Raw genomic sequence first — 20,878 nt, 5'->3', positions numbered from 1 at the left:
CGGCTCCGCTTCCGGGGGGAGGGGGGGGCTGGGCACCGGAAGCCGTCGGAATCCCCGTCCCCCCGAGCCTGCAGAGGGGCGGGCCCTGCGGCGGACGCGACTGGGCTACGCGGAAAGGCCAGGGCCGAAGAGCCATTGGCCCGGGTCTCAGTTTTCCCAGTTGTAAAATGGGACCAGCTGCAGCGCCGCCCCCAATACAGGTCGCGAGATGGAGCCGAACCCTCGCGGGGACTGTGGCGGTTTCACCGCTTCTAGCTGTGTGCGAGGCAAGGCAACTCCGTTTCCCAGGGTGCCCTGCGTCGATGTGACGTCTCCCAGCGCGCCCCACGCCGGCCTGCCGACGGGATCCCATCTCCCAGAAGGCCCCGCGGGCGGAGACACCATCTCCCAGAGCGCCCAGCGCCCGCCTGGCGCCCACCTGCCGTCGCCCACCGGCTCGGAAATCTCGCGTCTGTTTTCCGTCGGGGGCTGCGGGCCTCTCCCGGACGGCTTCCTGGCGGCGGCGGCAGCGCGATGGACAGCCCGGAGGTCACCTTCACGCTGGCCTACCTGGTGTTCGCCGTGTGCTTCGTGTTCACGCCCACCGAGTTCCACTCGGCCGGGCTCACGGTGCAGAACCTGCTGTCGGGCTGGCTGGGCAGCGAGGACGCCGCCTTTGTGCCCTACCACCTGCGCCGCACGTCTGCCACGCTGCTGTGCCACTCGCTGCTGCCGCTCGGTGAGCAGGCCGGACCCTCCCCCAGAGGGTCCTCGGGGCGGGGCACCGGCCTGTGTCCTCCTTGGTGGGCGGAAGTGGCCCCTCGGGCTCGCGGCCGAGTTCCGGGACCCCAGAGGTGGAGAAGAGTCTGGGGAGGGCGCGCGGACCCCCGGTCGCTGCGAGCTCAGGAGAGTCGCTGACCCCGAGAGCCGCGGCTGTGGACCAACAGCCCGTGCGCTCTGAGTCGGGTCTCTCGCGTCCGCGGCTCCCGAGAGCGGAGAGGAAGGTGCTGGCGGCACGTGGCCGCTTTCAGGTGGCAGAAATGAAGGCTTAGAATATTGGGGGGCAGGCAAGGGGGGTGATGCTTCGCCCAGCTGGGGCAGGTCGTGAGTCATTTCGTGCGGGCAGTTCCCAGGAGAGGGGCATGAGTTAACTGATTCTAACAGGAAGGTGGAAGGACCTGGGAGAGCAGGTGGCCTTGTCCCAGGCTTTGGAAGGTGGGTGTGGGAAAGGAGGCAGAGATGGGTAACCCTATGGGGGTGTTGCAGATGCAGAAGTTGGGGGGGCGTGTTTGTGTGGCAGGCGCAGGATACTCACAGGTGGCCCAGGGGTTGGCCTGGGCGGAGACCCAGGTGCTCTCTGGCCTCTGAGAGGCTGATTTGTCGGCTGGTTGGACAGGGGACTGGCTGGAAAGCGGGGTACTAGATGTGTGTATGTGTGGGTTCTCTGGAGGATACAGAGCGGAAGCAGGTCTGGAAGGGCAGGTGGCTGCTGGGGGCCCGGTCTGTGGCTCATGGACTCAGGAGTTTCCAGGAGTTTCCGGCTTTCAGCAGGCGCAGCATTCTGGGCCAGGTGTGGAGGGGCTGGGCTGAGGCCAGGCATGTGCAGGAGGGCTTCCCGCCCATGCTAAGATGGACACAGGGCCTTGGTGGCAGTCTGGTGGTCTCCTTGGTCAAGTGGTCTCTTTGCCTGTGGTTGGGGTAACTATGGGGCTTTCTCAGCCTGAGGCCCCAGCGCTCCTGTGAGGCAGGGATGCCAATTAGCTGATTCCTCAGATGAGGAAAGTGCGGCTCAGAATTTGGGCTCCCAAGAGGGCCATGGGTTGGGTTTCTGCCGTGGGAACTAAGGGTCCCCACAGCTTTCTGAAATCCCTTTAGCCACACCCTTCCTATAAGCCTGCGAGCGGCTGGGCCGTCACCATGCTACAAATGGACAGAGAAACCAGAACTTAGGGAGCTCAGTGACATGGAGGTGAAAGAACTTGGCCTGTGATCAGTTCTGGGGTCTTTCTCTTCCTATTGAACTTGTTTTGAAAAGCTTTGAAACTTTGTATGCATGTTATCTACTGCTGCATGATAAGTTACCTTAAACGTAGTAACTTGATCAACAGCAAATGTTTACTATAATTTTGCAGCCTTAAACGTGCTTATGGAGGTATCAATTATCTACTTCATTATCTACTTGAGTCCTTTGGACGTGCACATTGGCCCTGATCTGGCCAGGAGGGGTCCTGGAGTTGTGGTGTTCTTTGCTTACTGTTTGGCACACAAATCTGAATTCTGGGTTGGGCCACCCTCTGATTTGCCTCCTCAGAGGGGATGGCATTGGGAGGCCAAGACCCCGCCCCTGGGAGGGCCAGCGTGTAGCTCTGCTTTGGGTGACACCAGATCCTTGTATTTGTTTTTGCGTTTTTTAGGTTTTCCTATTTCCGTAATCATGTATTCCTCGTATAAAACTCAAGTAGTAAATTGAAAACGTCTTTTCCTTATTTATTGTATTACTGTCATGGGTAAGGGTTGAGCTGGGCCAGCTGTCAAGGCAGGTAAGGCGCACCTGCCCTGGGGTACCGTGGCCTGGCCCTGAGAGCTGACTGGGGCGACCCTTGTTGGGCACTATGGGGAGAGAACAGTGGCCTGGCAGTCCCGATTTCTGCTGAGGCCCTCCCCATCCTTTTAGGCTACTACGTGGGCATGTGCTTTGCAGCTTCAGAAAAGCAGCTCTACTCCCTCGGCCAGGCCCCGGAGGCCTGGCGGCTCTTCCTCCTGCTGGCAGTGACTCTGCCCACCATCGCCAGCACCGTGATCTACTACTGGTCCTGTGATCAGTGGGCCCACCACCCGCTGGCCCGCACCCTGGCCCTCTACGCCCTCCCGCAGTCAGGCTGGTGGGCTGTGGCCTCCTCAGTCAACACTGAGTTCCGGCGGATCGATAAGTTTGCCACGGGGGCCCCAGGGGCTCGTGTGATCGTGACAGACACATGGGTGATGAAGGTGACCACGTACCGTGTGCATGTGGCTCAGCAGCAGGATGTGCACCTGACTGTGACAGAATCACAGCAGCACGAGCTGTCACCAGACTCCAACCTGCCTGTGCAGCTCCTTACCATCCACGTGGCCAGTGCCAGCCCTGGCGTGCAGGCCTTCGACATCCGGTAGGTGCGCTTGTGGCCAGGGTGAGAGTGAGGCTGGGGCATGCTGGAGGCAGCCAGCAGCCAGGTGCTAGTCTTGGGCCCCTCTGGGAGGTGATGATGAGTGGAGCAGGCTCTTCTAGCCACCCTTCCAGCGGAACCCTCCCTCAAAGCCTCTTGTCCCCTCCCACCCCCGTAGGTACCCTCTGCTTCTGCTTTCTCCATGTTCTCCTCTGAGCCGCATTTTGCAGCTCTTTTCGGGGAGCACGTTAGGGATGTTTGGGGGGGTGGTACAGGACCAAGGCTTAGTGGCTGCCTTGGCTTTGGTGACCAAGCCAAGGTCTTCCCATTCCATTCAGACTGCTGACAGTCCGTTGTTCCTCTCCTGTGACCCCCCTTTGTGCCTGAACTTGTTGAAAACCAGGCATTCTGTGTCTCAGCTGCAATCCCCCTACTCTCTTTGCCCTTCCCTGCATCCCTTGGGGGCAGGTGGCTGATGCTGGTTCTGTGGCCTCTGGCCTCAGGGCTATCTTTGCTGGCTGGTGTTCATCAGGTGACTGGGCTAAGCCTGGGTTCCCATGTTCTGTGTGGTTGTGGGTGCCCTGTCACCCTAGAGGCACCTTGGCATCCCCACCAGGAATGATGGCCCTGCCCTGCAGAGGGGCCTTGGTTCAGTGGCCCCAGCCCAGCAGCCCCCACCTCGTGCAGGCTGAACTCCACGGAGTATGGTGAGCTGTGTGAGAAACTCCGAGCGCCCATCCGCAGTGCAGCCAACGTGGTCATCCATCAGAGCCTGGGCGACCTGTTCCTGGAGACATTTGCTTCTCTGGTGGAGGTCAACCCAACCTACTTGGTCCCCAGCAGCCAGGTGAGGGCTGGGTGGGAGCAGGTGGGTTCCCACAGGTCAGGCCCCCTGGGTGCAGGGGGGAGGGCACAGGGCTGTCTGGCCAGGCTCCCTATGATCCTCTTGGCCTGCCCACAGGAGCTGGAGGCATGCATTGGTTGCATGCAGACACGTGCCAGTGTGAAGCTGGTGAAGACCTGCCAAGAGGCAGCTGAGGGCGAGTGCCAGCAGTGCTACTGTCGCCCCATGTGGTGTCTCACCTGCATGGGCAAGTGGTTCGCCAGCCGCCAGGACCCGCAGCGCCCTGACACCTGGCTCGCCAGCCGCGTGCCCTGCCCCACCTGCCGTGCGCGTTTCTGCATCCTGGATGTGTGTGCCGTGCGCTGAGCCTGCTGGCTGGAGCGAGGGAGTGGCCTTGGGGGTCCCAGCGAGCCCTACGAGGGACCCCACAGCCACCGTGAGGAGCAGCCAGGGCTCCAGGCCCTCATTTGTGTTGTCAGCCAGGGGCTCTTTCCCCAGCATGACGAAGGATGAGGGTTTTGTTTAAAAAGGAAGTTTTCTTCAGCAGTGGCAGTGGAATGGGATTTCAGTGTCTCTGCTTGCTTTGCTTCTTGCTTTCCCAGGTGGGGGCAGGTGCTGGACTTGGAACATGGTGTGGTGTGGGGCCATTTCCAGAGCATTCTGAGGCTGCCTGAGCTGTCCTCTGGAGACCAGGGGTCTGCCCCCGTGGCCCTACCCTGAACCACTTGCCTTAATTTTATGTAGCACACCTGCCTTTCAGTTACACGCCAGACCCAGGTTTATCTAAACTGGTTGCAGTCAGTCCTCCAGGCTCCTGTCTCCAAGCTGGCTGCTGGCCCTCTGCTTTTGTGTCCTGTTTGTACCCCACCAGGCTGCTCTGAGGGCCTGGGGGAAAGTCTGGTGGTGCAGAGAGAGACTGGGGTGCCACTCCAGGGTGAGAGCACTGCCTGGGGCTTCCTGGGTGGGTTGGCGCCTACCTGCCACCTGCCCCTGGGAGATCCTGGACTTCCTGTTAGGGGCTGGCTTCTCTCAACTCCTGTTCTTTAGCTGCATGCTCGTGGAGGTTGTCTATCTCCTGGAAGGCATGCACCTCCGTGCCTACTGCTGCTCCGTCAGTCCCGAGAAAGGCCAAGCCTGACTCCCAGCCAGAGGGGCTATTGAGCTGAAGACACAGCGACATCCTACATGCAGGCAGGCTTGTTGGGACACGGCACAGGGCTGGCCACAGCTCTATAGGGTCTACCTGGATCAGAAAATGATGTGCCTCTTCCCAATTCCTGGTGGCACATCTAGGAGGGAAGTAGCAGCCAGGCCATCCGGCCCAGCTCTGACTGATGTGGTTGCTGGAGGGGGCCCTCGTATTTGTAGCCCTAATCCCCCTAAACCTGCTGTTTGAAGCAGGGGTGATGGACCCAGTCGGTTTGACCTGCCCAAGGCCACACTGAAGCCCAGGAATTTGGGACCCAGCTTCGTGGGCTAACAGGGTACCCCGCAAATGAAGGCCATCAGAGGGGAGGGCAAGCCCAGCCTCAGCCCAGGGTTTCAGGTGCTTTCGAAGGACTGGGTTGGGTTATTTTTACTACAAAAGAAAGTTTTATAAAGATAAATTTATTGTAGCTGAGCGATATGGTATTTAATAAAATGATAGTCTGAAGTACATAATGGAATATTGTTTTTCCTGATCTTCGAACTGGTAAAGGGGGAGAAGTCGCCTGGGAAGTAGCAGCACTGTGCCCATTTCTGTCTAAAAGGAGGGAGGCAGGCGCTGCAGGAGCCGTAGCCTCTGTTTTCGCAGCTGCACGACAGAGGTCTCAAGACGCCCATTCCCGGGGCTCCAGTGGGAGTGGGGCTGGGTTCTGGAGAAGGGGTGGCGGCCTAAGGCCGTGGGTTCCGGTCGGGGCCTCTACGCCCGTCCTCACGGCGCACAGGTCGGAAGGGCGTGGAGGGTCCGCGGAGTGCGGGCAGGGATCAGGAGCTGGAGGCGGCGGAACTGAGTTCTGCGGGGCGCGGGGAACCGACTGAGGCTGGCAGCACACCGCAGGCCCGAACGCTGTCGGCTCAGCCGGCAACGCAGCCCGACGCAGCGCGGCGGCTTTCCCTTCCGGGTTCCCGTTTCCCGCCTGCGCAAAGGCCGCCCCCGCGGGGCCGACCAGTCAGAGACCGTCTCTCCGGGCCGGCCAATCAGGCGCGTCCACTCTCGGGTCTTGGCCCCTCCGAGCGCCTGCGTCGCGCGCGCGTCCGAATCTCCCGCCAAAGCCCCCCCCCCGCGCCCCCGCCCCGGCCCTGCCCGGGGAGGCGCGGCAGCACCGGTCGTCCCCATGCTGCGCGGGGGGGGGGGGGCAACCTTTCCTCGGGCTGCTCCTCGTTCGGCCACACGGCGTCGATCCGCCGCCTGCCAGAAGGCAGCGTCGAGGCTGCGGCCTCGCGTCTCCCCGCCCAGGCACGGGCCGCCTGGGGAGCGCGCGCAGCCGCCTGGGCTCCCCCGCCGGCGTGGGCCCGATGGTCTCGCCCGCCGCGGCGCGCGCGGGAGCTCCTGGGGGCGGGACCGGCGGCGCATAAAGGCGGTTGGGGGCGGGGCGTCCGCGCAGATCCTGTCAGCGCCGGTGCGGGAGAGGACGCCGCCGCCGCCGGTCCCGGACCCCCGCCCGAGGACCCCCGCCCGAGGACCCCGCCGCGCTCGCCATGGCCTGCCGGCCGCGAAGCCCCTCCGGCTACGGGAGCCGCCGCGACGGCGACGGCGACGCCAGGTGAGGCGGGCACGCTCCCCGGGGCGTTCCGGGCTGGCCGGGGCGGGGGTCCGTGGGCGGGCGCTCGGGGGCCTCGCGGCGCGCCTCACCCCTGACGCGGCCTCTCGCCGGCAGTCCGCCGCCCCCCGCGCGATGGAGTCTCGGACGGAAGCGCAGAGCCGACGGGAGGCACAGGAAGCCCGAGGACGCCGAGGGCCCCGCGAAGTCGGCGGGCGACGGCCGACCCGACAGGTGGGCCCGGGGCGCTGCGTGAGCTTGGGGTCTGCAGGGCGCCGCCCGGCCTGTGCGGCCTGCGGGGCACCGCGGGTCCGGGGCCTCACGTTCAGCCCGTTATGTCGGCTGGGGGGGCGGTCTTGCTTCTGGCTGGTTGGGGCGCCTGGGGTCCCCTGCCTGACTAGTTCAGGGGCCTGGAGCCTCAGCGGGCTGGTGAGAGCACCTGTCCCCACCCGACCGTTCACGGTACCTGTGGGTTGTCCCCTGACGGTTGGTGGTGTCGGTGCTGCTCGCCGGTTGGTGGAGGAAGGTGCTGTGGGTCGCAACGCTTGGTTAGTCATGGCGCCTGAAGGTCGCTGCGCCTGACTGTTAAGGCTCTTGTGCCTCAAGCGCTTGAGTTCAGGTGCTTGGATCTTTGGACACTTGACTGTTAGGGCACCAGTGTGTCCCGGCGTGACTGAGGTAGAGGGAGATGCCTCGAGAGTCTCCAGTGACCGGCGTCCACAGAAACTGGCTTCGGTCTCTGAGTGAGCCTTATGGTGTTCTAGGGACGGTGTGGGAGGCCGCCATGAACTTTCCAGGATATTTCAGCACAGCTAGTTAGGTCGGGCCTCAGAAGGATCCATTTAGAGACATGTCGTACCACAGTCAAGAAAGGCGTCCATACTCCAGAGCGCAAACCAGCGTTTCCGTTCCAGATGCCTCTGTTCGTCATGGTGCTCCCGGGTACTTGTCTGTGAGGAGCCGTTTCTAGGTGGGGTCGTGTGCTCCTCCTGCCTGTCCTCTGACATGGGTGGCTCAGCTAGTCAGGGTGTTTCAGAGGACGGGGAGGGGCTGAAGAAAACCAGGGGGCAGTGGGGAAGGCCAGTGTGCTCTTCAGAGGCCGCGGTCAGGGAAGGCCTCTGTTGGCGCCCTTTGTGTGCAGACTGGGTGACTGGGATGTGGTCGCTGTAATGGTCTGTGTGCCAAGGCCCTCAGCTGGGGAGGAGTGTGTCCCGTCTGAAGCCTGACTAGCAGAGGACAAGGGGGGTGAGCAGCTAAGTTCAGGTGGAAGGGGAGGTGGGGAGGAATGTGAGGTGCACGTTAGACCTTTTAAGGCATTTCTTACCCTTGTTGAGGGGGATTCGGAGAGGAGTCTGCGATGACTCAAGTGTTCCCTCTGAAGGCCTTTGTTCCTTGTGGACCCATTTGCTAAGATGGAGAGGGTGGGGGTAGAGCAGACCTGGCATGGGGGAGGAGTCAGTAATTAACGAGACCTGAGTGTGGACACAAAGGCCACCCACACTCTGCATGAATGGGATCTCTGAGTATAGTTCTGGGGCTAGAAGAGATACTTGGGAAGAGATGCCGAGTGAGTGCCTGGAACGTGCTAGAGCTGGATGTGATGTGAAGGAAGCGATGAAACACCATCGAGATCAAGATCTCGGTGGTCTCCCGTTTAGCTGAGGAGAAAATGTTAAATCCTTACATTGCCTTGAAAGTCTTGTATCCTCATGGGTACTCCTCTAGCTCAGTAGTTAGCCACCTGGGCCTCCTTACTTATCGAACATGGCAGAAGTGCCCTTGGCTCCTGCTCTTGGCTCTGTGGGTGCTGCTTGTCTCCCCAGTCTGCTGTGGTGATGCGTGGGGGCTGCATACAGGGGCCTGCAGTAGAGCCAGGTGCATTTCCATCACGGGATGTGGGAGGTAGTTCCTGTGGAGGCAGTTAGCTCATTGTACAAAGTAGGCTTTGTTTTCCGTTTGAGCACTTTCCCTAAAAGTACTCTTGTCCTAAGATAGGAAAGGTTGGTGACTACGGCTTGCTTAATCTAAAAAGTTGGCTTTAGTTCTACAAAAATGATTTTCTATTATGCTACCAAAATATGCGACGTACTGGAAGGTCGTTTATAAGCTCCTTTTAAGAGTTCAGCAGTCTGTCATGGCCCAGACCTCAGCCTCTTGGTCCATGAGTGAGGACACTGAGGTCCAGCTCAGAACAGCCTTCCATTTGGTTCCTGTCTGTATCTGGGATACAGGTACTGAGTTACATTAACTTTTCATTTATTAAGTTGACTTCAGACCTTGCTAAGCTTTTTTAGATTCTGGAAATTTAGTTTTAGAAATCTAATTTTAGTTCTGGGTGAGGTAGCTATGAGAGAAGAAATGGTAATTGCGCATAGGGATCGTTCGTCTGTTCCTGCAGTTGCGTTTTCAAAGCGTGCTGTGTGGTTTGCAGCTAGGGTGCATCCGGTCGCTTAGAGTGGCAACTAAAGTTGTGTCTAGCTTTGATGCATCAGTGGTGGCCAGTAGAAAATTGAGGAAAAATAGTAATGTCCATGTACATCTAATTTACAAATAATAGACATACCAATAATTTTGACTGCCAGAATTCTTGGCAATAAGCCTTTTTCAAATTGCTTGCTCTTTTTTTTTTTTCTTAAGATTTTATTTATTTATTCGAGAGAGAAAGAGAACATGAGCAGAGGGGAGAGGCAGAGACAGATGGAGAAGCAGGCTCCCCGAGGAGCCGGGAGCCCAATGTGGGACTTGATTCCAGGACTCTGGGATCATGACCTGAGCTGAAGGCAGGCGCTCAACTGAATGAGCCACTGAGGCATCCCTTGACGAAAGGTTTCCTTGATCTCTGGATTGAGCTGAGCTCCTAGTTTACACTTAACCCAACTCTAGGGGGTTTACCAGTACACTAAGTCCTAATGTAGCAGGGACTCCTATGTATATTCTCCCCCTATTTTAATTAAGTGATATATTCTGAATAATTAGGTGCATTTAAAAGTAGACAGTAGCTACTGTTTATTAAGTACTTAATATGTGCTGGCCAGTTTGCTTCGTATGAAGTATTATCTGATTCCTTTTTAAAATACTGAAAAATAGCTTCTCGTTTTTGTAAGTAGAAGAACAGATTGTATTAGGCACCATTGTCTGTGCTGAAGATGGCTTATTGACTCCGCCTTCCCCCCAGTGGACTGTTCCTCATGATCCACTGACACTGGCACATGAGGGGGTGCCTACAAGTTCAACAGACGAAGGCCAGTGAGGCTTGAAGTGAATTGCCCAAACTCAGTGAGCTAGTAAGCGATGGAGCCCATTCCCTTGGCACTCTCCAAACAACATCTGAACATCTCCTGGTGTGCTGTTTGAAAGGACACTGAACACAGGTGCCGTGGTTCAAATGCACGTTTTCATTGTATTACAGTTTTACCACTCCTGAAGGCCCGAAGCCCCGTTCTAGATGTTCAGACTGGGCAAGTGCAGTTGAAGAGGATGAAATGAGGACCAGAGTTAACAAAGAGATTGCAAGGTATACATCCCAGACTGTTGTGAAGTGTTATCTGTGGTGTTTCTGATTATATGTTGGCTTTGCGGTATGTGTTAGAAGGATGATTCCTCAGTCTGGTCCCCATCCCAGCAGCATTAGCAGTGCCTGAGCACTCGTTAGAAATGCCCATTGTCGGGCCTTACCCCAGGCCTGCTGAATGGGAAACTCAGGGTGGGGTCCAGCCATGTCTTAAGCTGTCCAGATGAGTCTGCTCCCTGAAGTTTCAGGACTACTGTCTTAGTGGCCATCCTTCCACCATGGAGGTAGGTGGGGGATGGTACTACCATGATGTGCTCTAACCTTCCACATTGGGTTCTGCCACCCCAGCAAACGGTGAGGCTCTCTCTTTAGATAGGGAGCGCACTCTTGTCTCATGTCTGGTTCAGGTACCAGCTCAGAAATGGGAGAGCACAGGGAGGGGTTCCTAACTTGGAGCCTATGAACCCCTTGCAGTTGTACCCAAAATTGGTATGTATATCCAAGTTCTCACAAACTCCAAGCTACGGCCTCGACTCGTTGAGGTTCAGATGTTGCATCTTTAAACACTGCTTATCTCTCTTGATTACATTCTCTCTGGTGTTTTTGGGTTTTTCCTTCCCTTTGAAATATGCCATCCAACCCAGCTGATTGAGCTTTGAGTTAAAATGCTGTGGCTTGTAATCAGTTGGAGTACGTTGAACTGAGTCTGTTCTTAATTCTTATGAGGAAGTGAGTCCTCTCAGCAGGGAAGCAGGGCCGCATTGCCTGTTGCACCTCTGCAGTGGTTGGTGGTGTTTACAGCTGTCTCCTTAGGAAAGGCACAGGCGCACGTGGGGGTGAGTTAGGACCACTCAAACGGCTGCTTTAATTTCTTTTAGGCATCAAAATGTATGTGCGTGGGTGGGCGGTATGCCTGATTAGAAAAGTGAACTGGAAGTTCACAGACGTGGGCTCCTGCAGTGTTTTGAATTAGTTCTTTTATTTATATAAATCTCAATTTTCCCAACTGTAGAACTAGGATGTTTGATTTGGTCTGTGTAGCTTGTGTTCCGCTCCCAAGGCTTATAACAGCTCTCCTCACATACCCTCACATACCTAGATGTCCTGATCCTTGCCAGGGACTATCTGCAGATTTTATGCTGTGTATGGATACCCCTGTCTGTCTTGACCCTCCTTTGGTGGACCCTGCTTTGTTCCTCAGTTGTCTCATAGGCCTGTCTCTGAAAATTGTTCTGCCTTGCGAAACAGGCCTGCTCTATTTTGGGCCACCCTGCCGATCGCACCCTTCCTGATGGAAAGCTGCTGCTTTAGTTAGACCCAGGTGGTTTGACCTGCTGCTGATGGTATCTGCCTTTTTACCAGAATTTAGTTCACTGTACTTCAAGGATGATAATACACACTCCATACCAGCTGTCTGAAAATTGGAAAATGGGGTTTAGTCATACTTGAAGCCAGTCTTTTTCAACTAGAGTCCCTGAGAGAATGGAGCCCTACAGAAAGTAATATTGAGGGCCTGCTTTCTCAGTTCTCACAGGCTGGTACAGAATTGCTGCTTTTCTAGGTACACAGGAAGTAAACTCATTCATTACTTCCTGGTGTCCAAACTGTACTTGGTGCCTCAGCAAACTTGGGGGCTGGCACTTTTGGAAGGAGACACAGTAATATATGACATATTTTAGACACATGAACTTCTAGCTTGAGGTGGTTCATGGTTTCAGTGTTAGATCAAGCTACACTCCTTTGGCTGACATACCTTGGCAAAGCAGGGTTTTGGTAGTTGCTCTCATAGAAATCAAATGCCTCCTGAAATCCATGAGGAACAGGACTGGGGTGGTGGTGGTGTGGTGTTCAGTCTCTTTCCAAGATTGGAGAAGGTGAGCAGAACTCAGTAGGCACCCTGTAAGTAATTGTGCTATTAGAAATAAAAACTGTTTATCTTAACTTCACATTATCTCAGCTTTAAAAAGTAGATCTCACTACTTAACCTGAAGATGTTAGGGGCTTTTTTTGGCTTAGAGAATCTCCATTACATACAGTGGTGCCCAGGGTCATTGAGGTAGTTATTCGCTCACAGAGTCTGGCTGCTCTAAGCACTTTGTACGAGCTTGGCCTATAACTGACCTTCTTATGAGAAAAGATGACCGAGGGAGATTGAAGATAAACGGAACCACTGTGTCGTTACCCTGATTCACTCACTCGACCACACGGCTCAGGGAGAAGGCCTGACCTCTGGGGGCTGTCTTAAAAGCATTATGTTCAGTTGATTTGTATACCTTGCTAAAACAGCAATGTTTATTTTGCTCTCAGGTATAAAAGGAAACTTCTCATAAATGACTTTGGGAGAGAGAGAAAATCCTCATCGGGAAGGTAAGTGTCCTGTAAATGTTTCTTCTCTACTTCGTTAGGCCTGTCACCCGTTAACGGGAAGAACTGTGCATAGGATGCTGGTTTCTCAGCGGCTTGCGCTGCTTAGTCCTTTTTCCCTGCTTTGGAATTTGTACCTCTTATGTGCTGCATTCCCATGGAGACAGTTCTGAACTGTTCTGGGATTAACATGGTTTGGAATCCAGAGGACAAATGTTCTTTCATTGTTGTGTTTCAGCGTTTTCGTACGTAACAGTCTTAATCTTGAGGCTCGTTCTGTCTATCTCATCATCAGTTCTGACTCCAAGGAGGCAGGGTCCACGGTGCCAGCTGACTTAGAGACAGACGAGAGCGTCCTGATGAGGAGGCAGAAGCAGATCAACTATGGGAAGAACACCATCGCCTATGACCGCTATATCAAAGAAGTGCCGAGGTAGTCTTGTCTCACTGGCGCGTCCTGACGGGGTTGTGGGGCACTGCAATCTAGACTCTAGTCCGCTTCCGTGGAGAATCTTACTCTGGGCGTACTTCATGCTCCCTGAGGACCATTGAACCACTTTGATGCACTTTCGTGAATGAAGAGGAAGAGACGGGTGACTGAAAACCCAGGGACCTGAAGATAAGAAACTAATGTGTTATAGTTCAGGGTGTTAGATAACGTTTCAGGTCCCAGGACCCCTGTGGTCTCAGAAATGTAAAGCTGTTAACATGCGTGATGGGGAAAGAGCAAAGCTCAGGTTGCAGGTTGTAAAGATGGTTTTGGAGAACAACGTGAGCCTTGCCCCTTCTTGCTCCAGTGGTGTACTCTCCCTACCCTGCTCCTTACACACAGGGTTGCAGCGAAAGCTTTGAGAGGGCATCCATTTCTTGGTAGGACTGGGGTTCAGATGTGCTTTTCTGGAGCACAGATAGCAAAGGGATAGTAGAGTCAAAGGGGTAGTGCTCTTTCATACATTACTTTTGCTCATAGAGTCTCAGTTGATATATAATTTTTTGGTAACTGTAATCTCAGAGTTTGGTTAATCTTTGAGCTGATGTACAGATGCGGATGTTACGTACTAGGACAACCTCCCTCTTTCCTGTAGACACCTTCGACAACCCGGCATCCATCCCAAGACCCCCAACAAATTCAAGAAGTATAGTCGACGATCCTGGGACCAGCAGATCAAGCTCTGGAAGGTGGCTCTGCATTTTTGGGATCCTCCAGCTGAAGAAGGATGTGATTTGCAAGAAATGTATGTCTTCATTGCATTCTCGTCCTCTGTTTCTGCGATTTGTGCAGTGACTGAAATCGCTTGATCGCTTTTGTGCTGGTTATCATGGTATTAAGTCCCCCGGAAGTTCCGAGAGAGCAGAGTAGCCAGCGGCCGTGGCTTCGTGTCTGTTTTTCCTGTGCACATGCACGTAAAGTCGGACGGGTGGACTCAGGAGGTTGGCAGAGGGAGGAATCTGCTTCCTGGGTTTAATTCACTTTTTGTAGGTAGAGGAAATGAAGCTCAGTAAACCTAGTAATATGCGGGCTGTTTATTTGTTCTTAAATTTTAAAATAAACCTGCTAAAAGGTATTTGTGTAACATGTTGAACTATGAAAAGAAAAGGTTTTTCTTAATTAAGGAAGCCTTTTATCTTCCCCCCCTTTTTTTTTTTTAAGGATTTTATTTATTTGGGGGGGGGGAGAGAGCGAGCAAGCATGAGCAGGGGGGAGGGACAGAGGGAGAGGGAGAAACAGACTCCCCTAAGCATCAGGACCTCAACCGAAGGCGGCCGCTTTACCGACTGAGCCACCCAGGCATCCCTCCCTGTGGCTTTTAAACTCAAGCCTGTTTGGAAAGGCCTCAGGGCTGGGTTTTTGCCTTAGGGTTAGGATGGCTGTTGAACAGGGAGGTGGAAAGGACGATTTTTTTCCTACTGTGATACTATTGTCCATTCTTTAGGAGTAGAAAATTGGAAAATTAGTGATTGCAGTGTTCACCCCCCCCCCCATTGGGCCTATAATGACGCTTCTACTTAGAAGGATGCTTGTGGGTGTGTAAACGGTTGCACCACTGTTGAGAATGGGCAGGTGGTGGTGTGCTCTGAGCCAGGTGGACGTTTCCCCTTGCCGTTACTGCCGCCATCTCTACCTGTGCAGGGTGGGGAGGTAGGGGGTTCGCTGGAAACTGTTCTGAATGCTTCGGGTGCAGAGGTGATACTTGTCAGTCAGTGTTTGCACAGGGCAGCATTCTACTGATTGTGCTTGTATTCACTGAACTGGCTCGGAGGGCCTCCCTGCTGTAAGTGCCGGCTGATGTACCTGTTTGCTTGCACTTGGCAGACATCCTGTGGACCTCAGCGAGATGGAGACTGAATCTGCAGAAAGCAGCTCCGAGTCCCAGACAAGCTCTCAGGATAACTTTGTAAGTGCCTTTTCTTGGTTTCGTTCTCTCACCATGGGTGTTTCAGGTTGGTTGTTGACTGCGTTTGCCACCTGAGCTGACTTGGAAGCTGAAGTTTGGATCTGGTGCTTATGAAGAAGGGGCTCCTTTATCCCTTCTCTGACATCATTGAGATGTCGACTTGATGGCGTTCCTAGGTGGTGGCCTTAATTGAGGTTTTTGGTTCAGTCCACCTAATCAGTCCTACCATTTTCATTTTAAAAGTGAAAGGCCTTTTTCCCTCTGATTCTAGCGTCTGTAGGCCTGTCCTCGGCATTAATTTTAGGCTGTCTATAGTTTGTGGTGATTTGCTAGTACAAGATCATTTGCTAATTACTACTAAATAGAGGTATGCTTTTGGCCGAAGGGTTTCCTCCACATTTGCCAGTTTTTAAAAATTACTTGTTTTTTTGGGGGGGGGGGACTGTAAAAATTAAAAACAATATACAAAATTCCCTCATGTAATTCTGTAGTGGTTGGTTGGGTGCATGTTCCTTCAGACTTTTCGCATGTGTACAAGCAAGTATATATGAGCAGTTTACAATAAAAGCCCTTTATTACTTTTATAATGGAGACCACCCTGATATTTGCATATGGAAATACTCAGCATATTAAATGAAAAAAGTAGATTGAAACTAGAAAAAAGCAAATATTGGTTGTGAAGTACTTATGCTTTATATGGGATCATCCTGTACTGCATTTGGACAGTTGAGAAGCCGATAAAATAAAGATGCATAGTTGCCTTTTTCTTTCTCTCTCTCTCCCCCTCGCTCTCTTGGCAAACCTGGCATGTGTCTTTCCAGTCTTGTGGCCCATCTGCATACCTCACGCTCTTTGTGACTGACATATGTGACTGCTCGGTTAGGAATAATACGAATGTCCAACGGTAGAGGAATAGCAAAGTTATGTCAGAAGGAATAGAGCCATTACAGGTGGTTTTTGAAGACTGATGACGTGAGAAAATTGTGGGATAAATAAAAGGATACTTAATGATGGAATGATCCCAGTTTTGTGGATATTTAAATGTGTATGTAGGCCTAAAAGAAACCCATGAAAATCTCAACTGGTGGCATCCTTAGTTTGGATCAGGAGTAACCCTTGTCCCAGCTCAAGAAACGGTTTCTGAATATATCACCTGCAGAATCAGAAGTTAGAGGGAGATGCTCAGGCCCAGGGGGCAAGGGGAGGGGAGCCAGACCATGAAGATTAGAGTTAGGGGTCCTGGTGGGAGTCCTGGGGGTGCAGAGGAGGTGGTTCAGAGATGGCTGGATGTGCTGAAGGGAAGAGAAGCCCGGGCCTAAGCCCTTTATTTAGTACTACGAACAGCCAGGTAACTGGGCGTCCCTCAACCACCCCACTAGACGCTGGACAGAGCCATGATGTCATTGTGTTCCAGAAATGTCATGCAGACAGAATGTTCCTGTCTAATTAGCTGTCTGTGTTCAGGCCTCCTGGCTGCCCTAAGAGTATTGTTTTTACAAGTCTTTTTTTTTTTTTTGATCCACAGTTTAATTAAGCATTACATGTCTAAATTGCCATTTCTTTTTTTTTTTTTTAAAGAAGGTTTTTTTTGTTTTGTTTTTTTTTTTAAAGATTTTATTTATTTATTCGACAGAGATAGAGACAGCCAGCGAGAGAGGGAACACAAGCAGGGGGAGTGGGAGAGGAAGAAGCAGGCTCATGGCAGAAGAGCCTGATGTGGGGCTCGATCCCGTAACGCCGGGATCACGCCCTGAGCCGAAGGCAGACGCTTAACCGCTGTGCCACCCAGGCGCCCCTAAATTGCCATTTCTTACATTTTCTTTAACTTCGAATAGTGTTCTAGCCATTTTCCTCCCACGACATTGACTTTTTGGGAAGACTTCAGACTAGTTTTTGTAATGCAGAGTTCCTCATTTGGGAGTTCTCCTACTGTTTCTTTAAGAGCTAGATTCAGATTGAACACTTCAGGCAAGAATGTGACCATGGTGGGGGGTATATGTCCCTTTGTTCCATTATTGGGGATGTTAAATTTATATGATTCAAGTGGTATCAACTAGATTTTTCCATTGTAAAAACTTTTTTTTTTTTGAAGATTTTATTTATTTACTTGAGAGACAGCAAGAGAGCGCGCAAGCAGGGGGAGCTACAGAGGGAGAGGGAGAAGCAGGCTCCCTGCTGAGCAGGGTGATCCCAGTATCCTGGGATCATGACCTGAGCTGAAGGCAGACGCTTAACCAGCCGAGCCACCCAGGTGCCCCTAAAAATAACTGTTTTTTAAATGTTCACTTAAAACTTTGGTTTTAGTTGGTATAAACATTGAGCTTCACTGGGGTTTAAATGCCCGAAATCGTAAACTTTTAACATTTGATTCTATGACCTTGTAATTAAGGTTTTTTAATGAAAACGCAAAACCTGTTCAGTAAGGCGATTCAGAAATACGCTAACTTGAACACTGCTGTCTCTTGCCCTGAGAACCACTGTTGAGTTTGGCCCGGTCTTTGAGCGGGTGTTTGTGCTTATGGAAGACGTGTGTGAGCGCACACATCGGAGCTTTTCGTTTCGTACAGTGCCTTGCACGTAGCACCTGCAGTCCCTCTGGGAACGTGGTTCCTGGGAATTATAAGTGAGTGCATAGACATACGCTCTGTCACTGGATTCCCAAAAGTTGTGTGGTGCAGGATGGGCTCGGGAGTGGGCTGTCCTCTGCCCTGGGGCTAGAGCAGCTAAGCTTGATCCTCCTCGGCTGGTGAGCGCATGCTCAGTGGTTTGGTGGGATTCTGCTTCAAAAGTTACGGGGGAGCGGGTGGTGGTGCACCCGGTCCATGATGTAGCCCCCTTAGGGTCAAAGTGCTGGGGCTCAGACACCGTAAAGGGTCAGTTAGTTTCTAATGGGTTGGTTGGTGGGTAGGGATTTGACATATCCACATAGAAGAAGGAAAGATTAATGTTATCCATATGTTTTAATTAGGTAATGGGTTTGGATTCTCTCACTAGCATTCCAGCATGCGTAGACCTTGGCTGGTAGTGCTTCATCTTAGTCCTGTAGCCCTGTGGGCACCAGGGGAGGTGGTTGCCCGGGTAGGGGTGCGGTGCACAGCCTTGCACTTCGTGCCGCCAGCAGCAAGTCCCACGATCTCAGGAGCTAGCCCTGACTGTGCCCCTGTCTTCCAGGACATGTACTCTGGCACGCCCACCAAAGTCAGGCACGTTGACCGCCAAGTGGAGGACGAGTTTGATCTGGAAGCTTGTTTAACTGAGCCTTTGAAAGATTTCCCAGCCATGAGCTAACTGATGCCACCCGGAGGCCACTGGGAGTGAGAGTTGCCTCCACCTGGCAGGGTGGGGGCAAGCCAAGCACGGGTCCTGCGTTGGTAACCGGATGGTTTCTGTTCCTAGTTCATAATCGCGTTATCTCATGGTGAACTGTTACTCTTGCCTTATTTTCTTAAGAAATGTTCATTTTATGTATAGTGAGTGTATTCTGCATGTTTTAAATTGTAAATGGAACTAAACCCAAGGAAAATTGAACTTGAAGCAGTCTTGAGAACTTAATTGCTTAATCCCTCCCATTCTCCAACTTAACTTGACGAGCATATTTTAACTGGTTTTCCATGAGTGTGTTAGACATTAAGTTGTTACTTGTCAGATGGCTGGTTTGAGGTTAGCCGCACATTCATGGGGCCAGTCATACATCAACTTTCTTTACTGGTATCTGAGTATCCTCATAATTGAATAACTTTAATGTCTTTACGAAAGCTTAATTTTGGGCCTTTTGTCAGTACATCAAGGTGTGTTTTTTTTCCTCATACAGAGCACTGAATAGTCAAAGGTAGTAAATCGAGCTGTTAAGGGATTTTATGTAATTTATACGGTCTTAATTTGGTACTTGTAAATAGCCCTAGGTAGGCCTTCTACCTGTGATACTCCAAGAGTTAAGGCAGCAGAGGGGTTTAGAAAGAACATTTTTTTACAGTCAGTTAATTTACCATGTAAAATTGCTGTAAATGATGTGTACAGATTTTCTGTTCAAATATTCAATTGTAAACTTCTTGTTAAGACTGTTATGTTTCTATTGCTTTTGTATGGAATGATATTGCAAAAATAAAAAGAAAAGAACCTTTTTTAGCTGATTTATTATGTTGCCAAATAGGCTAACTGCTGAGATAGTTCCTGTGTTTGGAGGACCTGAGTATCTGTCCATACTGTGTGGCCCTGGGGAGGACAGCGCACGGTGGTGAAGGAAGTGTGGCCCGGGCTCATTGAACTCTACCCAGTCAGGAGGACCTTATTTCATAGGTTTGCAGCTCTGGTGGCGGATCTTGGTCAGGCCAGAGTCACATCCAGATCTCCTGTCACTGCGGAGCCTGGCCACATTCGGCGTGTCCCAGTGGACTTATGGAGGAAGCCAGGGGACCGAGGTTTGATGCTCATTCAGCACCTGGGGTGGGTGGCAGGACCTTTCCCTGTTTCCTGAGACAGGCCAGGACTGCGCAGTCTGCCTTGGAGCAGAGTGAGCATCGGACCTGGGTTTCGAGAGGCAGCCCTGACCACTGCATGTCTTCTGTAGTTATGCACTTGAACCCTGGAAACTTGGCCTACAGACATGGCTGTGGCCACGTGCCCTAAGGGTGGTCCCTCTGACATGATGCTGATGTTGCCTCAAGCAAAAGATGGGTTTTGTCAGCTTTGTAAGAGGTCTTTCAAAAGGGCAGGAGCCCTTCCTTGTTCACTTTGTTGAGCCCATACTGCATGTGACCTGCTGGAGACAGGGCGCTCCACAGTCTGCACTCACACTCTGCTGGGGACAGAAGACTGTAAGCACAGTGTCAGGTTAAGGGGTAAAAGCAGACGGGCAGGGGGCTTGGGGAGGACTGGGAGGTGGGAAGTCATCATTTTTTATAGCCTGGTTGAGAGATGCCTGATGAGGTGGCATTTGGACAGACATGCTCTCAGGATCACCCATCTCAGAAGGCAGCAAGTGCAGAGGCCCTGGGGTAGAAGTTTTGTGTATAGACTGCTGGCAGAATCCTCACATGTGGGAGAGACTTTGTCGCTGGGCAGGACTTGGCAGGACTTTGGGGAGGAAAGTGCTAGTGGGTGCCTCTGGGGCTTTGAGGACACCCGGGGGTGGGGTTGGTGGGAAGGTGTGCAGATATTAGGAACTGGAGCAGAATGGGTCCTGGCCATGTAGTGACGGAGTTTAGCAGCACTGTTGCGTGTGGGGTGGAGAACGACAGACTGGATGGTCTGGGCAGGAGTTCCAGCCAGCACTTCCTGCAGAAGCTTCGGCTGAAAGCCTGGAGGACAGCGGGGCCCGAAGGAAGGGCTTGCATGCAAAGGAGCGGCTCTCACTGGTCTCCATTGCCCTCAGCCTTCCTGGGGACACGCAAGGCTCACATTTAGATGCGGTGTCCTAGCAAAGGTCAGCCCCGCGGGACGGGCAGGAAGGTGTGCTCTGTGATGACGCTGTGGCTGTGAAATGCTTAAGACCTTAGAAAGTCGGGAGCGGTGTCCAGGTTTCCAAGAAACTCCGGAGCCGTCCGCCAGCAGAAGCTCAAGACGGAGTGGGGCTTTTGAGGATACCTGTGCTGGTGGCTTCTGTGGAAGGAATTGAAGTCCAAGAAGTTTCGCAGAGCCTCGGAAAGCTTTTGAGAGGATTACATTGTCAGAAACACTGCTGGTTCGCACTGAAAGGGACAGGCAGGAGGAAGTGAAAAGGGGCCCTGGACTCTTCTGATGCGACTGGCAGGACCCACGGGCAGGAAGCTGTACGGCAGCAAACACGGCCTGCCTTTTTTTTCCCCCTTTGGAGGGGGGTGGCAGAGGGAGGGAGAATCTCACGCAGGCTCCATGCTCACGCGGAACCCAACCTGGGGCTCAACGTGGGGCTCAAT

General features: G+C 52.9%; 2 protein-coding genes across 6 annotated transcripts; both read left to right on the top strand.

Annotated features, from left to right (window-relative positions):
- Positions 1 to 64: 64 nt before the first annotated feature.
- TMEM129 (transmembrane protein 129, E3 ubiquitin ligase) lies at positions 65 to 5,628 on the top strand. Its single transcript, XM_026486053.4, has 4 exons — positions 65 to 718; positions 2,654 to 3,128; positions 3,813 to 3,972; positions 4,087 to 5,628. Exons 1-4 carry the CDS (start codon positions 514 to 516, stop codon positions 4,333 to 4,335), a joined length of 1,089 nt encoding a protein of 362 aa, XP_026341838.2. The 5' UTR covers positions 65 to 513; the 3' UTR covers positions 4,336 to 5,628.
- A 931-nt stretch (positions 5,629 to 6,559) lies between these two features.
- On the top strand, positions 6,560 to 19,105 carry SLBP (stem-loop binding protein). 5 transcript variants are annotated; one of them, XM_044379400.3, is made up of 8 exons: positions 6,560 to 6,716; positions 6,831 to 6,947; positions 10,123 to 10,227; positions 12,532 to 12,591; positions 12,827 to 13,021; positions 13,674 to 13,823; positions 14,903 to 14,984; positions 15,806 to 16,488. In XM_044379400.3, the coding sequence occupies exons 1-8, from the start codon at positions 6,652 to 6,654 to the stop codon at positions 15,890 to 15,892; spliced, it is 861 nt and encodes a 286-aa protein (XP_044235335.1). In that variant the 5' UTR covers positions 6,560 to 6,651; the 3' UTR covers positions 15,893 to 16,488. The 5 variants fall into 5 exon arrangements, with proteins under 5 accessions (XP_044235335.1, XP_057165532.1, XP_026341831.1 ...); XM_026486046.4 differs by lacking the exon at positions 15,806 to 16,488 and adding an exon at positions 18,156 to 19,105 and having other exon boundaries at positions 6,566 to 6,716; XM_026486047.4 differs by lacking the exon at positions 15,806 to 16,488 and adding an exon at positions 18,156 to 19,105 and having other exon boundaries at positions 6,569 to 6,716; positions 12,884 to 13,021.
- Positions 19,106 to 20,878: the final 1,773 nt, after the last annotated feature.

This window comes from Ursus arctos, unplaced genomic scaffold, assembly GCF_023065955.2.
Source record: "Ursus arctos isolate Adak ecotype North America unplaced genomic scaffold, UrsArc2.0 scaffold_9, whole genome shotgun sequence".
Taxonomy (NCBI): domain Eukaryota; kingdom Metazoa; phylum Chordata; class Mammalia; order Carnivora; family Ursidae; genus Ursus; species Ursus arctos.
Note: the sequence above shows the minus strand (reverse complement) of the source record. Positions and strands in the feature narration are given on the sequence as shown.

Coding starts and splice junctions, on each gene's coding strand:
- TMEM129 (XM_026486053.4), top strand. CDS start 514: ATGGACAGCCCGGAGGTCACCTTCACGCTGGCCTACCTGGTGTTCGCC. Junction 3,129..3,812: donor GTGCAGGCCTTCGACATCCG/GTAGGTGCGCTT, acceptor CACCTCGTGCAG/GCTGAACTCCACGGAGTATG. Junction 3,973..4,086: donor ACTTGGTCCCCAGCAGCCAG/GTGAGGGCTGGG, acceptor GCCTGCCCACAG/GAGCTGGAGGCATGCATTGG.
- SLBP (XM_026486046.4), top strand. CDS start 6,652: ATGGCCTGCCGGCCGCGAAGCCCCTCCGGCTACGGGAGCCGCCGCGAC. Junction 10,228..12,531: donor GTTAACAAAGAGATTGCAAG/GTATACATCCCA, acceptor TTTTGCTCTCAG/GTATAAAAGGAAACTTCTCA. Junction 12,592..12,826: donor AGAAAATCCTCATCGGGAAG/GTAAGTGTCCTG, acceptor GTTGTGTTTCAG/CGTTTTCGTACGTAACAGTC.